Genomic DNA, 23083 nt, shown 5'->3' on the forward strand with positions numbered 1-23083 from the left:
ACGTTCTTTTCTATGCTCTTGTCAGATCTGTAAAAGATGGTATGAAAATGAAAGAAAAATGCATCTTCTACAATTATTTGAGACTCAGCAACGAGGCTATCCAACAATAAAAGAAGCCAGTAACCTTAAACTATCTTGTTTAGGGAAAATTAATGTCAGCAAATAAAATGAAGATGACCATGGAATGGTGGAAGTTATGCCGAACAAATTTTTCCAAGCGGATGCCCTAGGAAAACAATGAAGGTACTGTAACATGAATATATGCGGTAAACCAAATTGTGAATTCTCTAGCCACTCACAGAATTTGGAAACCTTGAAATTGATTCCTTCTACTCAGAAAGTCCACGAACAAATGATTGGTACCAACACAAAAAGGAACTTCCCAAGAACCATCGTCTAGAAAGAGAGACTTCAATATGCCAAAAATAATATTCAGAATACTATACATATTGTGGCAGTTATATTGCCTCCATTCGACTTCGCATGTTGGAAGATTAACAAACTGTGACATTCCAACTGCAGCAGCAAATTACAGCAAAACGAGAACGAGCCCGAGTCCTATTTCACCACATATCTAAGTATTTACCTCTATGCACACAAGAAACGATATCCTATTTCACATTTGAAATGGGCAGCAGTTGGGTTGCCATTCTTTATCATAGATTAAGTTCCTCCTTTCCATATATGCGCTGAAGCTCACGGGTTGCTGCTTGGAATGACTCTGGCACAGAAGGGAAAAAAAATGAATAACAGGCCTCATTGGCTTAAAAAACAATTGACATGTTCCCGGCCCCACTGGGGTGGGTGTTGGGGGTGTATGTGTGGACAGAGACAGAGTACTAGAAAGATACTACCTTTCCAGATGCGAAAGGCTTTTTGATTAATTGGGGAACCAGTCACATTCTGAATGGCATCAAATAACGAACTCTCCGGGGTGTTCCTTAACTCTTGGACAATCTGATATATAGTTTTTCCATTCTCGAAGTATATGTGATTGTTTGGGTGCTTTGTCTTATGACCGGCATGACGCTCAAACTCATAAGCATTAAGAGCCTTCAGCCAAAAACATGTTTCAGAGGTTGGGTCGCATAAAAGAGAATAAAAACTAAGAATAAGCAGATGAATTACCTTGGAGTAGTCACATGACTGACAACCACAAAGATACCCAGAACCTTTTATAGTACCACGAAGCTCCTGATTACATACAGCAAGATTCCAATGATCCACCAAACAGTATAATTGTCAATAAACCAAAATTAAAAAAACAAGGATTTACCTCTCGTGATACAGATATATATCTTACAGGCACCCCATCAAGCATTCCAGTTGCTATCAAACTTCTAACATTTGAAGGAAAACTATTCGGAGCTTCTTTTCTGGTCGGTTTCATTTCTGACTTATTTTTGGTGACTGAATCAGGCTTTCCTTTGGGCGTTTGCGAGGTACTTGCAACTGCAATTGGTGCTTCCAAATCCCTTGCACCAATTATTTCTGCTGTTTGAAGGGAAGACTGATTATACAACAAGTCATAGCTACTATTAACAGGCCTAGCAAGAACATCCATATACGGCTCATCTTGACAGCCACCAAAGGATATCGTACTAGAATCCCCCTTACTGAAGGAGTGGGTGAGTGACATTGCACTATCATCACCTTTTGGAAAGGTAGAGTCCAGAGGTTTCATATTCACTTCCACCCTACTATGAGAATGACCCATCAAGGTAACACTCTCAGCTTCCTTACCAAAAGCTTGGGCCATAGACACAAAAGCTGTTTCAGTATCCCTGTTATATGCCCGATCCAAGGACACACCAATATTGTGTTCCTGTGCTGCCTGCAAACCAATTTCAGAGTCCTTAACCTGATTGACTTTAACTTTTCTAATTCCACCATAGCTGACACAAGTTTCTGGATCTTGTAAAGGATAAGACATTGACAAACCAACTGATGTGTCACCCCCAAGTTGGTCATCTATGACTTTTTTTCTCATATTGGAGTTTTCCACATCGAGTTGAGAGACGTTTCGACTTGATAAATTGGCCGACCTGGTTGTATCAGGACCAAATAACCGATCAATGAATTGGTTTGGTGCCGATTGGAATCCAGAAGCATTCTCCCAAGCAAGACTTGTCATGGGGACTCCTGGAATTTGCTTGCTAACTGGAACATGAACAGCTTGCTTTTTAGTGGAAAAAACCTCATGATCAGCAGCATCAGACAACCACTGATGGGTGCGCTTCGCTTCAATTCTAGAGGAGTTACTAAAAACTGTTTCTCCATCACCTAGGTGTCCGCCACCCTTTGGCATCCAATAACCCTTGTCCTGGAAAGACTGTAAATGAGAAACAGAAAACAAATAACCAGGAGATCCTATGTGAGAATACCAAGATAGATAGATAATAGAGCAAAAGAAATACATAAGAAACTAAAATCTTGCTTGCGGCTAGATGCATGAACTAACGTGTTAAAGAATCCATACATAGGTTTCTGCCTACTTGTGTTAAAGAGTAAACGCATAGACTGTAGATAGGGAATGGGAGAGGAGGCGACAAATTAAGCCAAGAGAGTACCAGAGGTAAGTTTCCAAACTTCCACTACAGGAGAATGAAAACAGATAAGCAGATATCCGAGAAACAAACCAGTTGTAAAGAAAATCTACAGTGCCTGAAAGGTCACACGAAGCACATACAAGATATCATGCACGATTAGATGATAGTTTTTAACCAGTGCAAAAGTAAAATAAACGAGAAATGGTGTAATAACTTCACAGGTTCTTTCTCTACCGAACAGCAGCTTGGCAAGACTTATAGTCACATTTCCCACAGCAACACAGTTTCTATTCTCTTCACTGGTTCGTTGAACTGACATAATTCAATATAATTCTTCAAGCATCAAACACGACAATTCCTCAAGCAAAACATTCACTTCCTCCTAGATGTAGCTTACTTTTCCAAAACAACCACAAATCAACATCTATCCTTGACAAGCATGTCATCTAAACCTTGTCTAGATGTAAATTACGGATGAAACTAAAAATTGGAAGTCAAACTCACACATCTTACCGCTATAATACGTACAGACATACACAAGCCATAAAACACTCACGTACTTCGTCCATTTGAACTCTTGAGCTGGTTAAAATTTGTAAATACAGCTGATGGCTCCCCAAAATGCCAATACCCTTGATTAAAATGACATAGTTCAAAACATGTTGTCAAGTCTAAAGAAACACATTTTTAAGTCCAAGGCGTCGATCAACTGAACTAATCAAATCCCATTATCTACACATCAAGCCAAGTACAAAACGAGCAAAATCTTTAACCCTCCGCGCAATTATCCCACATAAAACAACAATTAAACAAGCAGGAAAACAGAGTAAAACGTAACGTCTCATTTGCCCAAAAAAAAATTACCATTTTCAGCTTTTCCACTTCAATCAATGTTTACTCCCAAATGCTACATGAAACCAGTTCCCTGCTTTCAAAATCCAATACAATAATACAGAAATATTAAGTCTTTCTCTAATAACAACATTTTATCTCGGAAAAAAAATCATATTTGACCCAAAAAAGTAAAAAACTATGTAGACTAAAACCCTAAACTAATAGAGATTGTGAGAGAAGAGAAAAGGGGAGAAAGTAACGATCTTTACACTAGACAACTGACTATGAACTTCACGTGATCTCCGATCAAATTTCGCGACAACAGAGACGGCAGGCGACGGCGTCGTCTCGATCAGTTAAAGAGTAGGTTTTGTGGTGGACGAAACATGGTTATGATGTGCGAGGAGCAGACGATTTTTTCCCGTGGAAAGGATTATAGAATTGTAACTGAACCTGCCGCATCAGATTTTAGGGTAGCCCTCTAGTGACTTACACGTGTATCATAGATGCGTAATCTTGACCGTTGATAAATTGCTAAAGATTTTACATCTTCCTATCATCCGTCGGAGTGGTGATCAGATGGATTTCAGCCCCATCTAACAACATTGTCACGTAGCCTAAAGCGAGCCTATGATTCAACCTCACTGAAAATGGAGGTTTTTTTTTTTTTTTTGATTTAAAATTTTACAAGCGAAAAAAATAAAATTTAAGAAGTTAATTTTTTTTTTCAATAGGAAGGTGGGACTTAAATAGTACGAAACAAATAGAAAAATTTGAATTTAAAATCTCTAATATTTATTATCAGGAAAAGAATTAACAACTCTTTAATTTTGTTCTTTTTCATATAAACAAGAACTTACCGCAAAACCAAGAGGACCAAGTCGGAAACAAAAAAATAAGAAGGAGAAACTTAAGAAACTTTCGAACAGGCATTGTGCCCAATAAATCTAAAGTTGAAACCATTAATACTACTACATATACAAAGTTCTTTTTGTTCTCACAAGTTAACTTCACTCATCTAATCAGCTAAACCTAATGAAGCTCAAGCTATGATCATAATTTAATTGAGCCTACCCGCTCAATTCCACACCCCCCCCCCCCCCCAAAAAAAAAAAAAAAAAATTCAGCTCCAAATTTTTTGGATCCAACGAACTTTGCCTGACTCAACCTTATTTACATTCCTAGTCATGCCTTGTCAGCGTACTCTAGTACAAACAAACTGCACGTTACAGATGAAAAGTATACCTCAAGCCTCCAAATAGCAACAAGATTGAACATGAACGGTGTCCGAATGCCCGCCGGGAACCTCTATTTTGGTCAACGCCTCGTTCACTAGATCCATTTCATGGATGTTTTCTAACTCAGCCCACTTCCAGCCGTCAACATCATCAAGCTCAAGTGCTTCTGCACTGCTCTCAAAATCCCCTTGCCGATCCGTGCAGTAACCACCAACGACATGGAATCTGCCACGGTGGAAAATGCACTTGCATTCGTCACGCTCTCTCGCCATGTCAGGCAACACGACCCACTCATTCTTGGCCACGTCATACATCATCGATGATGCAAGTGCATTTTTGTTGCCATCATGTCCACCTGCAACGAGGATCCTATGATCACCATCAGAAGCACTTCCAAAGAATGATCTCTGTCCACCTGGCATAGCAGCTCCATCTCGCCACGTGGCGGTTATGAAATCGTAAATAAAGACTGAATTCAAGGTTTTCCAACAAACCGGGTCATACCCGCCAATCACTACCAGGTTTATCCCGACTCCTACAACTTGGCAAAACACCGGCACGCCCTCGGAGAATCCTGGGATCGATGGCACCTCGTACCAAAAGCCTCGTTCAGGATCACAGATTTTGAGCAGGTAATGATGTAAGCGTCTAGCATCATCATCATCGCGGATATCTGCTTGTGTCATCGCGATGAGGGGTCGGGTAAATCCAGCAACCTTCCTTCGCTGCCAAAATTCTGGCAGCTGAATTTCTGCCTTCCAATTCTTGGAAACAGATGCAGCCTTTGATATTTGGCTGAATGGGACTGGTATAAGGCACTCGATGGCTATATCATTTGGAAGGCCAGGAATCAGCTCCATTGGAACGCCTAGTATTCCTATGAAAAAGAGAAACCGAAACTGCTTCTGCTGTATATTGATTGATTGATTATTGACAGACAAGTGCGAGGGAAAAAATGTTTGCTACGAAAGAACAGAAAGTGTGTGAAGAAAATGGAGGTTAAACGAATCTCTTTTGAAGCTTACGATTTTGAAGAGGGAAGTTTTGCCATAAGCAAATATATAGAGATAGTTCTGTTCTTAAAACGACTTAATCAAAGCATGATATTTCTTATTACCTCATAAAGCTGACGGACTAGATTCTACTAGATCTTTTGTTTCTCGGATGAGACCACAGAATTTGATGGACAAAAGTTTTTAGAGTTCCATGGATAAAAGCTTTTGACTTCATCACCTGATGACTAATTTGTCAAGAAAAAGAACAGTACTTATCTTGTCTGACCATACTGATGGGACAGACCGTCATCCCGTACGTAGAATGTTAATTAACGGCAAAGCCATATCAAAGTCAGCACTTTGAAGCCTTGGATCATCAACTATGTGTAGCTTTTAGATTCTTTTATTATTATAAATTTTGTGAATAATCGTTAATTCGTTATGGGCTCTACTTTTCTAGTCAAAAACCTCGAAAGTAGAAGAATTAATTGTTCAAATCAAGATTGCATCATACCTCGGCATCTTTTACACGGAAAGGAAAGAAGGCGTGAATCAAGCCCCAGGAGATCAAAAGAAGACACCAATGTTCACAAAAGAAGATAACTCAAACAAATTAGAAAAGAAAAGTCAATGACAAAACATTTCTTGATGGCATGGCACGCAAGCCGCGTATATAATAAATAGTATCTAAGTCGGAACAAAATAGTTGACGGTCTGTAGCTTTTCAAAAAGGGTTTGTTAATCAAGGCGTGTGTTGCTTTAGCGTGCCCTGCTACAATTACAAGAACAGTTTTGTATACAGATTATAAGATGCAATCCATAATTATGCGCTAGTAAACCATATATGCACAAGGCAGGGCCTTCATTTCTAGCTTTATGGGAGTGAAGTTAGAAGCACATATATAGAGAAGGTAACAGGGCAGCGGATTTCTTAGCAAATATGGGATGAAAACTTGTCATCCTTTTCCTCTTTTGTAGACTGGCGCCCTCTTTTTAAGTTCCATTTTGTTGGAGGATTTGAGGAGAGTATGGTTCCCTCGAATATTGTAATTAACTAGTTTACAATTTAATCTATGCTGGATCATTATTTACCAAAAGAAAGATGTGCTCATAAAAAACGAGCACAACGGGCATGAGCTTGCGATCAATTTCATTTCCAACTTATGTTGCATGGAGTCAAAGCGATTGTGATACAGATAGGAATAGATCCCTTTCTTAAAATATAGTAAAATGAAGTTTGAGTCAAGGACGAGCTGGAAATCAACTTTGGCATTAGGTATGGAGATGTTTACCCTCAATGACTGACCGTCCTCAGCAAATCACTCATCGTGCTTTGATTGCTGATAGAACAATATCATTTCTGCATTTCCGCATTCTTTCAACCATTTGCACTAATTTATACCATCTTCATCTTCTATTAAACCTTGTTAACCACTAAGTTTCCTAAGAGCAGCTTCTTTGATCTGTAAGAAATTGATCGTTCCTCTACCTAGCTTGCGACTAATCTCCGGCCTCCTGTATAGATGTTTGAGCATTATGAAGCACTTATCAGCACATTCAAAGCTAAAAGTCCTGCTGGATTTGATCTTGTGTGTTGTGGATGCGCTTCATGTATCGATTTCACAGGAGAAGATAGAATAAACAGGCCTATGGTCCGAGAATCTTGATTCTGCCCTTGCATAAATTATCTGCTTCATTCCTTTACCTCGCCATAGTATCCGGTCACAGCTAGCCAATCACAAAAAGTGCGCAATTTATCTTCTCATTAGCATGAACATATTTTACTTGTCCCCGTAACTAGCGTGACAGATAGAAAGGATGTCACCACAAATGCCAATTTGTGATATAGTTTTGTGCAAGTGATTTCGTCCTTCGAAGATGACTCTTCCAGTATCCGTGCTTTGTTCTCAGTGGAGGGTTCACCTTTTTTGATACATTTCTCTAACTTTGTCAATTTGACTAATAGCAATACTCTGTCCATTACTTGATATCAATGAAAATAATTATCAGAAGATGCAATGGAGGAAATCAACGAAAATTGACTTGAGAGGCTAGAATACTTGCCAGGCGGGAGAGGGAGTTTTTTGGCTTATTTTTAAAGATCTGATTCACGTAATGGTCAGAGTTGATGAGATGCTTGTATGTGGGAGCAAAATGTATCTGTCCCTCTTGCCATCTTTCAATAACTCATCCAACTCTCTGTTCGACTAAAAGCTGTCAATGCCACCCAAACGCTATCAGAATTGCAAGTCCAGTCCAACTGATAAGCTTATTCAAGATTCAAACAGAAATTAAGAAGAGGATAATAGACATTCTGAAGTCCACTCTAATTTGTCACCTGATCTCTTTCAAGAAGGGACTGCCATTCATGTTTTTTCAGCAGTTCAGGAGTATCATCATAGCCAGATGCCAATCTGTAATTCAGATCCCCAACCCAAAAGATATTGCAGCAACCAACAATAACCAATTCCCACCCCACCAAAAACATCAGGAAAATTGCAGAAAAACTACTCTACCGTATGCTTATTTGTCGTACACAAGATAAATACTTACTCATGTTCCAATATATGGCTGGGAAAGGATGGTTTTTCAAGACTCTTTCGGGAGAGCAAAAAATTTGTCCTACAAAGAATTTCCAAAACATCATGGATTCTGTCATTTTCTTTCTCACCAGAGGCCAAATGTGTGCAAACGAAGCAGAAAGAGGTGTGATACAGTGTCATACTGATAGATACAGATCCCTGCAAATTGCCAATTAAGAGGCTGTTCAAGTTAGTCATGTGATTGAGAAGTACCATTTTGCCATGGATACCTTGGTCCGAAACTGCTTTCTTCCTTTTGTTATTACATTATTCATCAGCAAGAAAGTGCATCGACTGCATATGCTAACCTTGTTGCTCATGTAACCCATGATGCCTGTACCCACGCAAGATACCTTTAAGTTGGTTACTTGCTGGTAAATTTCAGCTCGAACCCATACACATAACAATATGCCAACCATCTGCTAGCTGGCTGCCAAACAATATACTGGTTCGCCCCCGCTAATTGTCTTGGGACTTGAACTTTGTTGCTTAATTTGACTAGATTCATTCAGGAACAACATATCTGAAGAACAGATTCTGGATTTATCACCAGCTATTCGGCCATATTTAGGACACAAATTGTTTACGCTTTTAATGTTGTGGCTAGCATCCTGGTCTCCTTGCCCACCACTATTTAGAACCTGGCGAATTAGGGACAGCCACTTTGCGGCAGGATTGCCATCCTCTACACCTAAAACATTAGCTGCATTTAGAAGCACAATTTCCTGGAACCTAACAATTATTTGCGTGTGAGTGGACAAATCTTTCTCGTGGAAAATTTAAATTACATAGTACTCAATATGCTAGTACAAGAAAATGGAAATCAAACTGTTTCATCATTTTCAAATTCCCCTCCACCAAATTTTAGTGCATTTCTCCTATCCTTCAGGGAACGCAAATTGCTGGATTCCACATTTCACAAGCATGGACACCTTGTGTAATCCTTCTGGGACTAAGCAGGGATTCGCCAGTATGGAACTAAATCTGTTTTCTTGCTAAATGCGGATTAGGTGTACCTTATTGGCATATCAAGTGCATATGTTACTATAAAAAGCTGCTGCAGTTTTACGTTCCTGCAGTAAGGCTTACTGCTAAAACTGATAAATTTGAAACTGGTGAAACAGGATAATGCTCATAAGCAAGAATGAAGTCAAAGATTTGTTCACATAAGAGATCTTCTTAAGGCAACTTTGGGGGAGGGGACAGTAATAAGAAGCAAAGAGAGTGTGTACCCAAAAATATATAAATCAGGAGGGAAATTATGTGCTTGTGTCCAATCTTTCAAATCCACTCCAACCTCTGGTGGTTTCCCTCCTACATTCCAGGTACCTATGAACATTCTATAACCAATATATCATGAGTTCATTAAATTAGCCAATGGAAAATTAAGAATGATAAAAATGCAGTTGTATGGTTTTATATGCATGCACAATAATTTTATCACCAGAACTGAAGAGAGGCTAGTTTTCAAGGTTGGACAAAAAAAGAGTCGAGGATTTCAAGACTGATTAAATTTTCAATTCAAACTTAAGAGAGCAAGTTCCTTGTATATTAGGGCCAAACCAGACAGAGGCCACGCCCATTAGGCTTTTTGCTTCTCACGTAGAGCATAGGGAAATTATTAAATTAACACGCAATTATCTTTATTTAAGTAATAGCTGTAACTTTTTATTCTCTATAAAAACATTAGTCAATCTTTAGCTTAGCCTGTCCTGTAATGCCGGCGATACTCAAATTTTAACGTAATTGAGGAAAGAAAAGGCATTAGTACCTTAAGTTGAGCTTATTGTTAGATGTGGCCACGGAGTCGAATTTCCGCTGCTTTACAATTGCAAGCTTGTCAATCTCTGATATCGTGAACTAGTTCTCTAATATCACTTGTCACTATGGCTAAGCTTTATAGCATGCAGATATAGAAGAAACCAACCTGACTCATCCCCCTTTATAGGCACAAAGCATTCAGCGCCTCTGCAGACCTTCCATCCCTTTTTATCTGTTCTTCCGTCTCCGGCTGCAGCACCTGCAAAATGCGAAGGGAAAGCAAATCAAGATGCATGCGAACCATATGCAGAAATTCTTGGTGTTATACAGGTGAAGGAACTGAAGCTATGTTGATAAAATTTGGATGCGTCTTACTTGTACAATCAGAATTGAAGTCGTCAACTCCAGCCATTTCCTAACCACCTTCCACAAAACCTGTCACGGGATTAACAGCTTTCATTAATTAAATTACTTGGGATTTAAGTAATACAATATTTTGATCCTCATTTCACGTGAAAACTACAGATGCAACAGGGTATCATGGAGTAGTATAGACAATTTTAGCAGGAGAAAGAAAAGGAAACCCTATAAGAAGTGCCCAGAATGAGATCGCCATCTTCCGTGATCTTACCATAAACATATAGTCAATTGTGGACTGTCAGAAAATGGAGAAGTGTGTAGCATCATAAATGTATCGTGCAAGTTATAACTTGTTTGGCTTCTTGAAATTGGGGAACTATACCATGGTATGAATCCTTTCCAGCTACTTTCTGGAGTCCTTCAGTTCAGTTGACCCCCGATCAACAGTTTGCCCTCCTTTAAACATATGAAATGTATAACAAGTGGAACAATTTCTCTGACTTAAAACATATGAGTAGTGCGGGCCGTCATTTCGGTTAATGCTTTAATAATCTCCACTTGAGCGAAGTGGTATTAAGCACTCCAACAATGAAGAAAAATTCATGCAACGAGATGAATTGGTCGATCAAGCCCAAGCCCGCGCCCGCGCGCACACATATACATAGACACACACACAGCAAGAAAATGCTGGCAAAAGCGAGAAACTTTTACTTGTGGTCAGATTTGAGAAAGCTCTACAGAAATTTACTGGAGCCAATGGTGAGAATTTCCTGCGCATAGAGGATGGCCTGCAGGCGGATCTTCTTTCCGGTTTCTACGTGATATAAGTAGTAGTAACTGGTACATGATTTGACAGTTGAAACTATCCCATTAATTTGTTGTGCTTGCTTTTGTCCCTTTTTTTTTTTTCGTCGAGAAAGCGTCGAAGTTAGTTCTCAATTATAAATTAGATTCCTATGCTGTTTTTCTTTTCTAGATGTTAACTCAAAATTTTTTTTTTAAAAAAAAGAGGCTATAATGATAATATCTCAGGTGTGGACACATACGTCAGGTAGATCTTTTCTGATGGCAAAAAGGGTTGATATATTTTCAGTCGAATCCATAATAAGAAACTAAAAATAGTTGCTAATTGTTTTCAAATATACGTCGTTGTCGGGGATTCTAGTAACTCAAAAGGTAATCAGTCTAGCTATATATTCATAGCGTTCAACCGGGAAGTTTAATTGTCTTCTCATGTTATTAATTAATTCACTAATGTATAGTCCATGCTGTTCTAGCTAGCCAGGTGAATGTGATGCACTACTACTTTCTCTCTTTGACATGATCATACTTACGAATCCTGTCTTTTGATATTAATCTTTTAGATCGCTTGCTTAGATGAATGTTATGTAAACTGGCATCTTGAAATTTTCAATAAAGGGTTAATTATGTCGCAAAAATCTTAATCCTCTTGTTTTAAATCGTCAAGAACAACCATAGATAGGCCAGCATACTACTTATGGAACCACTCAGTCGCCACCTCCGGTTCTAGAAGCGGTTATCGAAGTCTTCGATGTGCTCAGACCGACTGAACCGTTTTTCGTAAGCACGTGACTAACACCCGCATTTGACACCAAATCTGACACTTGGCAGATACAGATACTACGCGCCTAGGGTCTGTCTGACCCTATCTATGGCAGTCATGCCATTTTCGATTTGCGAGACCAGTGCTCACACCCACAGTTAACTTTCTCATCGTCGGCTTCCGGGCTCATCTTTTGACTCCCAAACTCTTCATCGTTTTGACTTAGATATCGAAGTCGTTCCATTCCGGAGAACTTAGCCCTAATTTTGGGTCTCCCCTGTTGTGCTGTCATTGCAGGTTGGAAGCTCGACTTGTCAAATTCTATCCGAGCTCTTCTTGCTCTCACGCTGCTCAATACGTGTTAATTGATATGCTAGGACCAAAAAGGTAAACGATGGAAGCTATTCATAGAATGATCACATGTAAGATTTTTCAAACTCTCACTTGTGGCGAGAAAAGTTTTAGCCTCAAGCAAATCTGGAAATAACTCTCCCAAAACCAGGAAACTTTACCAGGCACGTTTGATTTCATGCTGGTGAGCCGATGGCTATCCTTGTAAAAATAAATAATTTTTAATAGGGCAGGGATCAAGCCGCTAAGAATTAATTTTTAATAGAAGGAGCAACAATCAACAATTAATCCAATTTCCGTATGAAATTCATGTTTTAGGTGTTTCTAATTACCATGTGATTAGAAGTGAATCTGGGCCCAATGGGCCGTGAGATCTCCCCACCCCCAGCTTTAGGTAAGTACTCAAATTTTGGCAAATTCCATAGTTGCAAGATTCCTGATCACATTCATATCGAAATGGGAGGCATTGTCTCGTGCATCTGTAACTTCATATATAATCAAGCTCTGCGAAAAACTTGAACTTGTTTGCTTCGTTTCCCCTGTTTCCGTGTTCTGTGAGAACTTGCGTTAACAGAAAATCATGCAGCAACCAGGCTACTCTCATATGCCTTACTATGCAAATCTTGATCCAAACACTCAGGCATATGCATACTACATGCATCAACAACAGAAACTACAACGGCTGCAGCAAGAAATAGAATTTCTGCGAACCCAGACTGCTCAGAATTTGGGACATCCAATTATCGATTACCGGAGATTGACTTCTTTCTTAGAAGTAGATGACTCGTTCTTAACTACGTGGAATTGGAATTGGAACCATGATGATGTTGCCAAGAATACTGGTCCAAGAAACTTCGGAAGAAGGAGGCGGATGAAGTTTGAACCAGGATCGTTCTTCTCAAGCGATGAATTGCCTAAGCCGTAGCAATTTCTGCCCGCCAAGCCCAATGTGGAGGATTTGGGCATGCACAGTCTCATGCATATGCAATCAAGCTCTGCGAAAATATTAATTTTTCTATTTTTTCTTCCATTTTTTTTCGTCAAAAACTTGAACTTGTTATCTTCGTTTCCCTTGTTTCCGTGTTCTGTGAAAACTTGTGTAGCAGAAAATCGTGGAGCAACTAGGCCACTCTTATATGCCTTGCTATGCAAATCTTGATCCAAAAGGTCAGGCATATGCATACTACATGCATCAACAACAGAGGCTACAACGGCTGCAGCAAGAAAAAGAATTTATACCAACCCAAACTGCTGAGAATTTGGGATGTCAAATTATCGATTACTGAAGCTTGGCTTCTTTCTTAGAAGTAAATGGCTCGTTCTTAAATACGTGGAATTGGAACCATGATGATGTTGCCAAGAAAAATGGTCCAAGAAATTTCCGAAGAAGGAGGCGTATGAAGTTTGAACCAGGATCGTTCTTCTCAAGCGATGAATTGCCTAAGTCGTAGTAATTTCTGCCCGCCAAGCCCAATGTGGAGAATTTGGGGAATTTTGTTGTTGCTGGTTACGCTATTGAGATTCTTATGTAATTGTAAGTAATTTTCTGTTGTTGAAATTTCCCCCTTCAAGGGCTAGCACAGAACTTGTGTTATCCAACAGCAAGAAAGTGTCAGGGATTCTGTGTATTGATCGGATGTACCTCCCAGCATTGGGAGGAGGTGTAGTTTACCATAAAGATAAAAATCAGCTCTTGAAATTCGACGATTTGATGCTAAAATTTTGTGGGACACCATGTTTGTTTTATGAATATCTTTTGAGTTCCTTGAAATATGTCATCGAATTTCAGTTTCTTGGCAACATCGAGTTTCAGTGTTGACAAAGATAGAAATTGATGTTTTAAGTATTTTGCACTGCCATTGAAGAACAATATTATATAAAGGACTTCACGAAGTATCGGTCTGATTCGAGAATAAAGAGTCAATAATGCTATTCCCCACCAGACAAGAAAAACTAACTGTCTGCTATATCCACTACACAAGAATAAATATGTAGCTCTCTATATGTCTCTGTATGTATATACATGTGTCGAGAATGAATGAACAAGAGCTGTATCCAAAATTAAAAAGGGGAAAGAACTACTCCGATGACTAGAAACAGTTAGGAAATTTTACATAAAAGAATCCAACCTACCAAACTTGAATTCATTCTCACGAGGGGTTAAGTTCAAATCTAACAGCAAAGCTCTATGACTATCGCTATGGCTATTGGATTTCTGGGACCCTGACTGTGTTTCTTCGGATTTATCACCGGCTGTACCATCATTACGGTGTCGTCTCATATGCCCTCCTAGAGCTTGGCCTAAAGGGAACTCAAGGCCACAGATGGAGCATTCATGCGTCTTTGGCTTAGCAGGTGAGTGATTCTGATCATGAAGGCCATCTGCAGCCACCAGCCTAGTCCTTTTGTGGCTAGCCCGGTGGCCCCCGAGCGCCTGGAACGATGAAAACTGCTTGTTACACGTTTTGCAAGTGAAAACTCGGTCCAACGACGGAGGAGAGGAAGTAGTTTTGGCCATGTTAGAGAGGAGCATCAAGCAATTGGCCATGGCGAATGCCTCAACCTCCCTATCTTCTCTGCTTCTCTTTACGGTCATCTAGTATAGCAGTACTAATTTATGTGCCCAAGAAACTGAGTAGGTATATATTTCCCTGGCAGTAGCAGGACTAATAAAAGTTATGACGAGTAAAGTTTGAAGTTGTGTAATATATATACAAGGCAGTAGGCTTCTAGTAGTTGATGACAAAAGCAGGAGTGAACAACTGAAATTGCACTACGTATGTGGTGAAGTTGAGGGAGTGAATTTTCTGCATACTTTCCCATGGTCCCTTTATTGTTTCCTTGTAAACTAAGAAATCCAATGTGTATCTAATAAGTTTGTTAGTACTGTATTATTATTATTATTATATATATATATATATATATATATATGTTTATGTGTGAATCAAATATCCTGCCGTGGTTGCCTCAAAGGGAAAAAATGTAAAATGAGTAGCCGTCAGGTTTTGGTTGCTGACTGCAACTGGAAACTGATAAGGTAGGTAACGGTCTGAGTCGGTGGCTGGGAAAACTACAGTAGAGTAATAGTTTTCCTTCAGGGGTTTGTTTAACAAATCTAGAACCTTTGGCAGATTTATCTTAAATTAACTGACGAGTGTGGCCGCGTGGGGACTGGGAAACTCTCAAGTCTAAAGAATACTTCTTCAATTTTTTTTTTTTTTGTGAAAAAATTTGGATAGATTAATCACAGGCCAACACTTAGGAGGACTGCTACTTACTTCCACCTAGAACGCGTGGAATGAAGGTATTGGTTGACTGCTTGACTTTTTTTTTTTACTTTCTGGGAGTTTTCCTTGTTAGCATGAATGACATTCTCTGTATTCTTCATGTACTTCTGTGTTGTTTGGAAGAAGATTCTGGACTGTGATTTTCGGAGAAAATTTTTTATGTTTTCATAAATATATTTTTCAGTTATTTTTTTTTTTATCTTATATATACCAAATTACTATAGTATATTTTTTGACAAAAAAATCCTAAAAATAGCAATCCAAATGGACTCTAATCTTTCCTACATTTAATAATGTATATATTGTCAGTTTTGGATGAATGATAATTATATAAAATTTGAATTTGAACTCCAACTTTTGCATATATATCATAGATCCAACGATGATAGTGTATACACTATCAGTATATATAAGATAGAGATTATTTGCTAAATTTTTTATTTGCTCGAATGATTAATACATTTTACGACCATCCTTTTATCTCACATATATTACATTGAAAAAGTATTACAGTAGTTTTTCAAAAAAATTATCCCAAACAATCTAACATTTTCCAAACACATATAGAAGAGTAGTGTTACGATCAGCAATTGGTGTGCCGTTGACAAACCGCTCTTTCTGTATTTGGCTATTTTCAAACCCTTAGAGCACAAGTACAACTGCACAAGCAGAAGTCGGCTAGAATTATTTATTTTGAAAACTATTATTTACACACCATTTTTTAATTATTTGTCCTTCCATAATTTGTTTTATCATATAATTTAATAAATAAAAATTATATAATTAAAATGATAATAATATGTGTACCAATCTATAGTAATAAGCGGCAGGGAGGAGTGGAACGTCGATACAAGTTACGCGGGGACCTTTTCTAAGCCGAAGCTTCGTGTTTAATTCATAGCTTTAAGGATGTGGCTTTTTGTCCAAGTCTAATTCTTGCTTACTCTTGGAGCTTTCCTACGATTCGGGACCTCATTTCACACTTGCCTGGAAGTAAAATTTAATGGATAACAAAAATAATATAACATGAGTTCAGGTCACAATCGAGCCACGATGTTGAATTTGTTGCCGACTAATATTCCACTTCTACACGTGGAAATTCTTGTGTTTTTGTACAACAACACATTCACATAACCAACGGATTATTCAATGCACACAGTCTCAAATTTAACAATTTCATTTGCCCTCTATCAATTTTAAAAATTTTATTTATATTAATAATTTTAACCGTAAGAAGTTATTATAAAATAAATTACTTGCCCCCAAGCTTGAGAATTTGGTATCATGTAGAAATGTTTTTTATACTTTACTTTTATCTCAGAAAATTTTCAAAAATCTTAAATCAGAAACAGAAGTGTGAATTAGTCTAATTAACAATCAAATGCTCAAGCTTGTCTATCTATGTTAAAGAGTTTAAAATTGTATTGAAATTTGACTCGTTTATTAATCAAACTAAGCTTGATTGAATTTTATACATACACATCTCAAATACTCCATTATGCTAAGCGAGTCGAGCTTGGTTCGAATTTAGCTGAGGGACCAAACTCAATGATCTCTTAGCAATTCGAGCTCAAATTGAGTAGCTTGGTCCTTTTTTTGATTTTATTTCCATGATGTCAACCAGAAACTTTGGTGAAACCTTTGGGAAACTTTGTTCACGTTACATGAAACATGTGTAGCACTTGATGCATTTGTCATCATCAGATGAAACTATGTGGATTGTAAAACGTGTATTTTGACTTTTCATTTTGTTATTAACGAATAAATTAGTTACGCACGTTCTTTAATTGGCGGGTTGCCAATCACTTTCTGTTTTTTTTTTTAAATTACAATGATAATATTTCTATAATATAATTTATCCTAATCTAAGGGGAGAGGGAGTCGGTGGAAGTTAAATCACCATTAGAGAAAGTCACTGAAGACAGCGACATATAGCGACAAATTTGATGGAAGGTAAGAATTGAACTCTTAACTTGACAACTTATGTCACTTAAGTTCTTGGTGGTGGGCTGGTGGCTCCAATGACCTTTTGTTAGCTCGTGCATTTTTTGTTTTCGTACATCTAGCACTAAAGCCAAACTATTATTTTCTCCGAAATAGCTTATGCTTGAGCTTTATGGTTTCATCAAACAAATTAAGCTTGGTTTGTTTTCTTTTTCTTTTTCTTAAGAAAGACTTCTAGCCGATAGGGGAATCGGGAGTGTATAATAAAAGTTGAATAGGATTTCATGATCATCTAATTGATATTCCTGCCGGTTAAATTAGATTTTGGTAGTATTAAGCTTGGCCTTGGAAGAAGAAATACTTGGAAACTTGGGTTAATGCTCAGCCTCTACTTTGCTTGTGTTAATGGGATTAAATGATGTCCAACAAGCACCCCAAAAAAATATATATATATATAGAACTCCTTGTGCATGAAATCACATTTTTGCTTTGAAAGAGTAAATATTTTGTATACTAAAGACCTAGTAATTAGTCGAGTAATGTGGCTTCACTGGCTTAAGACATTAAATAAGAAACAAAGTTTTGCTTTATAAATTCAAGTTTTTTGTCAAAATAATGCTCTTGCTAAAAATATTCCCAATGTTTCTTAATAGGAAAGTTCTAGTCTAGTTTATATAGTTTCCAACATGAACTAAAAATTAATTTTTTTTTATTATAGAGGCACAAGAAGATTGCATAACTTTTATAATTTCCTTATAATATTTAAAATAAATTCTGCCATTATTGACCTTGCTATTATTGGTCTCTGAATCACATTGGGAATATTTTTTAGCAAGAGTGTTATTTTAGCAAAAAAAACTCTCCTAAATTCTATATCTTGAATTTGAAAGAATGTTTCTCGAAATAAGTGGAGCTGAGCTTTGTTCTATACATTTCATTTGCCAACCAAAAGTTTATTATTGCAAGAACATTTGATTTGTTAGCGTACTTATACCTCGTTACATATATCTATGTTGAGATTTTGTGGAAGACTAGTTAAAGTTGAGCTAATGGCTTCGTGGTTTTACTTAGAACTTCCAACTTTTCTACACCAATAAATCAAAAGCCTCGTCTGCACTCTCTAATCATTTCTTTGAATTTATTTTGCGCTTAACATATAATTTTTCAGAGAAATAAAATAAAATAACTCCACGGCCACAAATCAAACCAAACCTTACTCATGGGTCCAAACCCTAAACACAAACAAAAATTGGCACTGGCCACATCTATCTTTGTGGACATGCAACGTGTGGACAGTGGCTCTTTTGCCATTCAAAATATATTAACTCAATCTCACCGCATATTCAATAATGCTTAATCATTCATCCAAATCTAATTCGACGAGAAGGGGATGCAATATCCATTTTATCTTATAATAAGGAGGAATCCAAAGAAAAGCAAAAGAGCAAAATTCATATTGTGCTCCAAAACTTGGTATCATAAAATAATAGCCCAGTATGTACACAAGTACCTTTATTTTAACCAATGTAATGAATTGATAACCAATTTTTTTTTTAAGAAAAAAATGAAACAAATGTTAGACATCAATATGTGGACGAGTTGAATGGAAGAATTCAACGGAGGGGTGCCTTCATCAGTTGCCGCAAATCATTCTCGAAAGGCGACAAGTTCAAGTCCAACCCAAAAACTCTCTTGCTACTATTCGACCTCTTCAGGACTGGAACCGCGACCTTCCGACCGTGTGATTCATCGATTTCACGCCTTCCCTCCAACATGGCAGCACGATGTCGTCTCATATGACCCCCCAGAGCTTGTCCCAAGGGAAACTCAAGTCCGCAAAAGGGGCACTCGTGCTTCTTAGGCTTCCGCGGCGAATTGCTGGGTTGAGTGAGAAGTTCCGCCATGAGTTTAAGCTTCTTGTGACTTGCCCGGTGGCCGCCTAGCGCTTGAAACGTGGGAAATTTCTTGTTGCATGTCTTGCACTCGAAAACACGACCCGATGGGGTTGCCGCCTGATCGGCTGCAGCAGAAGTGGTAGCCTCCCCTACTCGAGAAAGAAGCATCAGAAGATTAATGGCCGCGGTTTCTTCTACGGTCTCTGCTGCTGGAGCTTCCTCTCTGCTTCTCTTCACCGTCATGGCTACGAATGTATGAGTATAGTTTCTTTTCTTGATGAGATAATTTAGGTGCAGAATTGGATATGTATATAGACTTTGTAGGATTGCTACGGATTTATGACTATGGTTTCCTTCTTAGGTGCAGAATTGGATGTGGAGATGTAAGAGTGTAGAGAGCTAGCAAGAGTAGTATCAAGTCTGGCTGTTAGGTTTTTTTTGGATGCGAGGAAAAAATGGGAAGTGAGTTGCAAAGTGGAGTTTTTGTGCGATATATATAGGTTAGGTTAGTAAGGTTTATGAGTGAAGATTTTTGGGATGCTTTGACCTCAATTTTCTTGTGAATCAAGAAAATGAAGAGAAAGAGCTGAAGGAGGCAGCTTCTGGGTTATCACGTCTGTAAAGTGTAATCGCGTAAGCCATAGCGACATATGGTGTGCGAATGACTCACGGATGAGCTAAAAAAAAAAGGCATGCCCCGACTTGTACGGGCAGGTTGTTTTTGCCTTTGGGGGATTGTTGACTACGTTACTTTGACGAAGACTGCGAACCTTTCTTCAACTTTACCTCTTTATTAAGATTTAGAGCGCGTGGTTTAAATTTTGGAGCGCACGCTCTCTGACGGCTGATATTGGTAGTATAAGTATAAGCAACATTTCTAAAGCAAAATACATCCAAACTTTCATGTCACCATCAACTCAAAGTTTCCGAGTGAAAAGACATTTAACTTAGCAATAATTTGTTTATTTATAAAAAAAAAAGCAATAATTTGTTTGGATTGCATTTTTTTTAAATTTTTTATAAAAAAAATTACTGTAGTGATTTAATATATATATGTGAAGTAAAAAAAATAATTAAAAAATGTGTCAATAAAAAACATACTCTTAAATTGCATTTCAGATGCACTCTTAAATTGTGATTATTTGAAATATTATCTAGGATAATTAGTGTAATACTTTTTAATAGTGATATATATGAGATAAAAAATAAAAAAAAATTGCAGAACTGTTATACAAGCATAAATGCTTTCCTTAATGATCAAATGTCTAAACAGTGTCCTACATTCATAAAAGAGAATTCATGTGCCAAAAGAAAGACAAGAAAAGAAAAGAAAAATCACGTGGATGAATCTAAACAGCACGTGCAGTAAAGTGGTGTATAATTCATGCAAGTCGAATTTGAAGCATAGATGATGAGTGCCTAATTCGTGTGGAATTTAATTTCCGATAAAGTGATGAAAATAAAACAGAAACATTTCCCCCACGCGCTCATGTGGAGCCTGGTGGACTACCGTTCGACATTTTCATAGAGGCAAGCAAGTCAGCATTTTGCTCGCCATAAGCCTTTAAACGCACACGCCGTCGCCGTCACCCTCTTAATGTGACACGGGAAGAAAAATAATGGAAATATGCACATACGAGGTAAGCACTTGCGGCTTCTGAGCTAATCGACGCGGCTAAGGTTCAAGTTCTCAAACGAACCTTCATCTTTCACACTCTCACTCCACTGACTAGGCTTTTCTCTTTGGATTTTTCTAAGGTATTCCACGCATTTAAACTACACCCAATTTATCTAGATGCTTCTTAGATTTAAACTACACCCAATAATCATAATTATTGCACTCTTTAAATTTAGATGCTTTTCTAAATCAATTACTATTTTTTTTTAAAAAAAATTAATCCCTTTTAATCAGCATCTATCGTGCACCCGTTAGTGAAACTTTTTAGCGCATATATCCTTTAAATTAGCACCTATTAATCTTAGTTTAGATTTGTGTTTTATAATTTGAACTTCCCTTTTATTCCCATTCATTTTCACAAGCCACTTAACAAGTACTCACAATTACTCTGATGTTTACTGACGTACGCTTGCTAATATAGTTGTGATCTCACCACCGAGTACAGACTTCCCAACTACAGTACATCAATGGAACTATTGGAACCTCTGCAATAAAAATAAGTAGGCTAAAACTCATCCTCAGGAGTTCAGAGAATATGACTGGGACCAGAAACTTGTAGTTTTCTTTTCTGCAGTGGAATCTAGAAGAATGGAGAGTAGAAATAAAAAGCAAATAGACTAAATAGAATAACGACTTTTGTCAGTCGGGGGCAGCAGCCGATGTACTTGAAATACATAAATAGATGATGCAATACTGGTTATCGTCTTTGCCGGCCTTTGAAGGTTGCTCGGGCAGTTAGGTTTATTTGTCGAAATTCTTACGTTCGTAATAAAATGTCAGGAATACTGGTTATCATCTTTGACGTTTGAACTTTTGAGTTGATGCAAACTGCAATTGTCAGCAGTGATGGATGCATCACCCCTCACGCATCCATTTTTTATTGCAGACTTCGTATTCTTAGTTGGCATTTCTACTATAAATTGAATAGGTTTTCTATTAGTACAACTTCGTAGCACAAATAATCAAGGTAAATTATCTTTTATTCCTATGTGGTTTGGTAATTTATCACATAACCCCCCATAATTTAAAAATTTATATATACCCCCTTCCTGTTTTCGATTCGAGTGTCACCGTTAATTTTTTTGTTAATTTTGTGGTGTTTTTTGTGCTCAAAATTGGCAGCAAATTAGAAGGAGTAAAATTTAGAGTGGCTTAGCAATCAAAGGATCACTGGATGAAAGTTTCCGCCAAGTTGTGCCAAAAAAAAATTTTTTTTTAAAAAATTTGTGTAATTTATTTCACAAAATATATATATATATATATATATATATTTTGGTCGACACAGGGTATCTTGGAATCACCTAAACTAATCCCTACGGCTGAGCAGAGCCCGCCTCTTAGGATGCCCAGTGCATTAATTCGGGGAGAGTCGAACTGTGGTCGATGCTGTAAAGACAGACGACACGACCAGGTGAGCTGCACCCTGAAGGGCATTTCACAAAAAAATAGTGGTCATCAAAATTTTGGATATATTTTGTTTCACATGCGTTGAACTCTAAAATATTGCCCATTGGTAGATGCCTAATGTATTATTTCAATATGCTATCTAATGAAGCAAAAAAGAAAAAAGAAAAGAAAGGGAGTGGTTCACTTAGTTTCGAATGTAAGATACTGATACATGCAAACAACAGAATCATCCAACTCTCTGTATCAGTAGTTTTGTTGATTGAACAACAGAATCATCCAACTCTCTCTCTTTTTTTTTTTGCCCTTTCCTGTCTTGTAGATTTTTTATTTTTGGTATAATCCACAGGTCCTGTTTGCAGATACAAGGTGCTATGCACAATCACAGGTCCTCAAATTGCAAAGTAGCTGCCGTACCTTTTTGTTATGTTCCCTCTATTCAGCAAAATACCACCTCAATTTAATCATTTGACTGGACATATATATATATATATATATATATTAATGCACAGACTACATACCAACCAACAAATTGGAAACGAATTCCAAACAATTGCAAACTTATTAATTCCTTATATTCTGAGTTTTTTCTTGAAAAGATATTCAACAGCTAAAAAACTTTGCAGCAAATTCATTCCGGG

At 37.7% G+C, this 23083-nt stretch overlaps 3 protein-coding genes and 1 pseudogene across 6 annotated transcripts; all 4 read right to left on the bottom strand.

The window, feature by feature from the left end:
• Positions 1 to 395: 395 nt before the first annotated feature.
• LOC113783258 lies at positions 396 to 3810 on the bottom strand. 4 transcript variants are annotated; one of them, XM_027329607.1, is made up of 7 exons: positions 3653 to 3809; positions 3414 to 3474; positions 2571 to 2664; positions 1277 to 2332; positions 1129 to 1194; positions 855 to 1053; positions 396 to 721 (listed from the first exon to the last, which is right to left on the bottom strand). In XM_027329607.1, exons 4-7 carry the CDS (start codon positions 2306 to 2308, stop codon positions 657 to 659), a joined length of 1362 nt encoding a protein of 453 aa, XP_027185408.1. In that variant the 5' UTR covers positions 2309 to 2332; positions 2571 to 2664; positions 3414 to 3474; positions 3653 to 3809; the 3' UTR covers positions 396 to 656. The 4 variants fall into 4 exon arrangements, with proteins under 4 accessions (XP_027185408.1, XP_027185331.1, XP_027185178.1 ...); XM_027329530.1 differs by lacking the exon at positions 2571 to 2664 and having other exon boundaries at positions 1277 to 2323; positions 3653 to 3810; XM_027329377.1 differs by lacking the exon at positions 2571 to 2664 and having other exon boundaries at positions 3653 to 3810.
• Positions 3811 to 4629: 819 nt separating this feature from the next.
• LOC113774742 (F-box/kelch-repeat protein At1g80440-like) lies at positions 4630 to 5481 on the bottom strand. The gene has a single exon (XM_027319356.1). The coding sequence runs from the start codon at positions 5479 to 5481 to the stop codon at positions 4630 to 4632; it is 852 nt and encodes a 283-aa protein (XP_027175157.1).
• Positions 5482 to 7223: 1742 nt separating this feature from the next.
• Positions 7224 to 10371, bottom strand: LOC113774753 (annotated as a pseudogene).
• A 3765-nt stretch (positions 10372 to 14136) lies between these two features.
• LOC113774761 (zinc finger protein ZAT1) lies at positions 14137 to 19811 on the bottom strand. The gene is made up of 3 exons (XM_027319379.1): positions 19084 to 19811; positions 16083 to 16162; positions 14137 to 14830 (listed from the first exon to the last, which is right to left on the bottom strand). The coding sequence occupies exons 1-3, from the start codon at positions 19601 to 19603 to the stop codon at positions 14345 to 14347; spliced, it is 1086 nt and encodes a 361-aa protein (XP_027175180.1). The 5' UTR covers positions 19604 to 19811; the 3' UTR covers positions 14137 to 14344.
• Between the last annotated feature and the right edge of the window lie 3272 nt (positions 19812 to 23083).

This window comes from Coffea eugenioides, chromosome 1 (genome assembly GCF_003713205.1).
Source record: "Coffea eugenioides isolate CCC68of chromosome 1, Ceug_1.0, whole genome shotgun sequence".
Classification (NCBI taxonomy): Eukaryota; Viridiplantae; Streptophyta; class Magnoliopsida; order Gentianales; family Rubiaceae; genus Coffea; species Coffea eugenioides.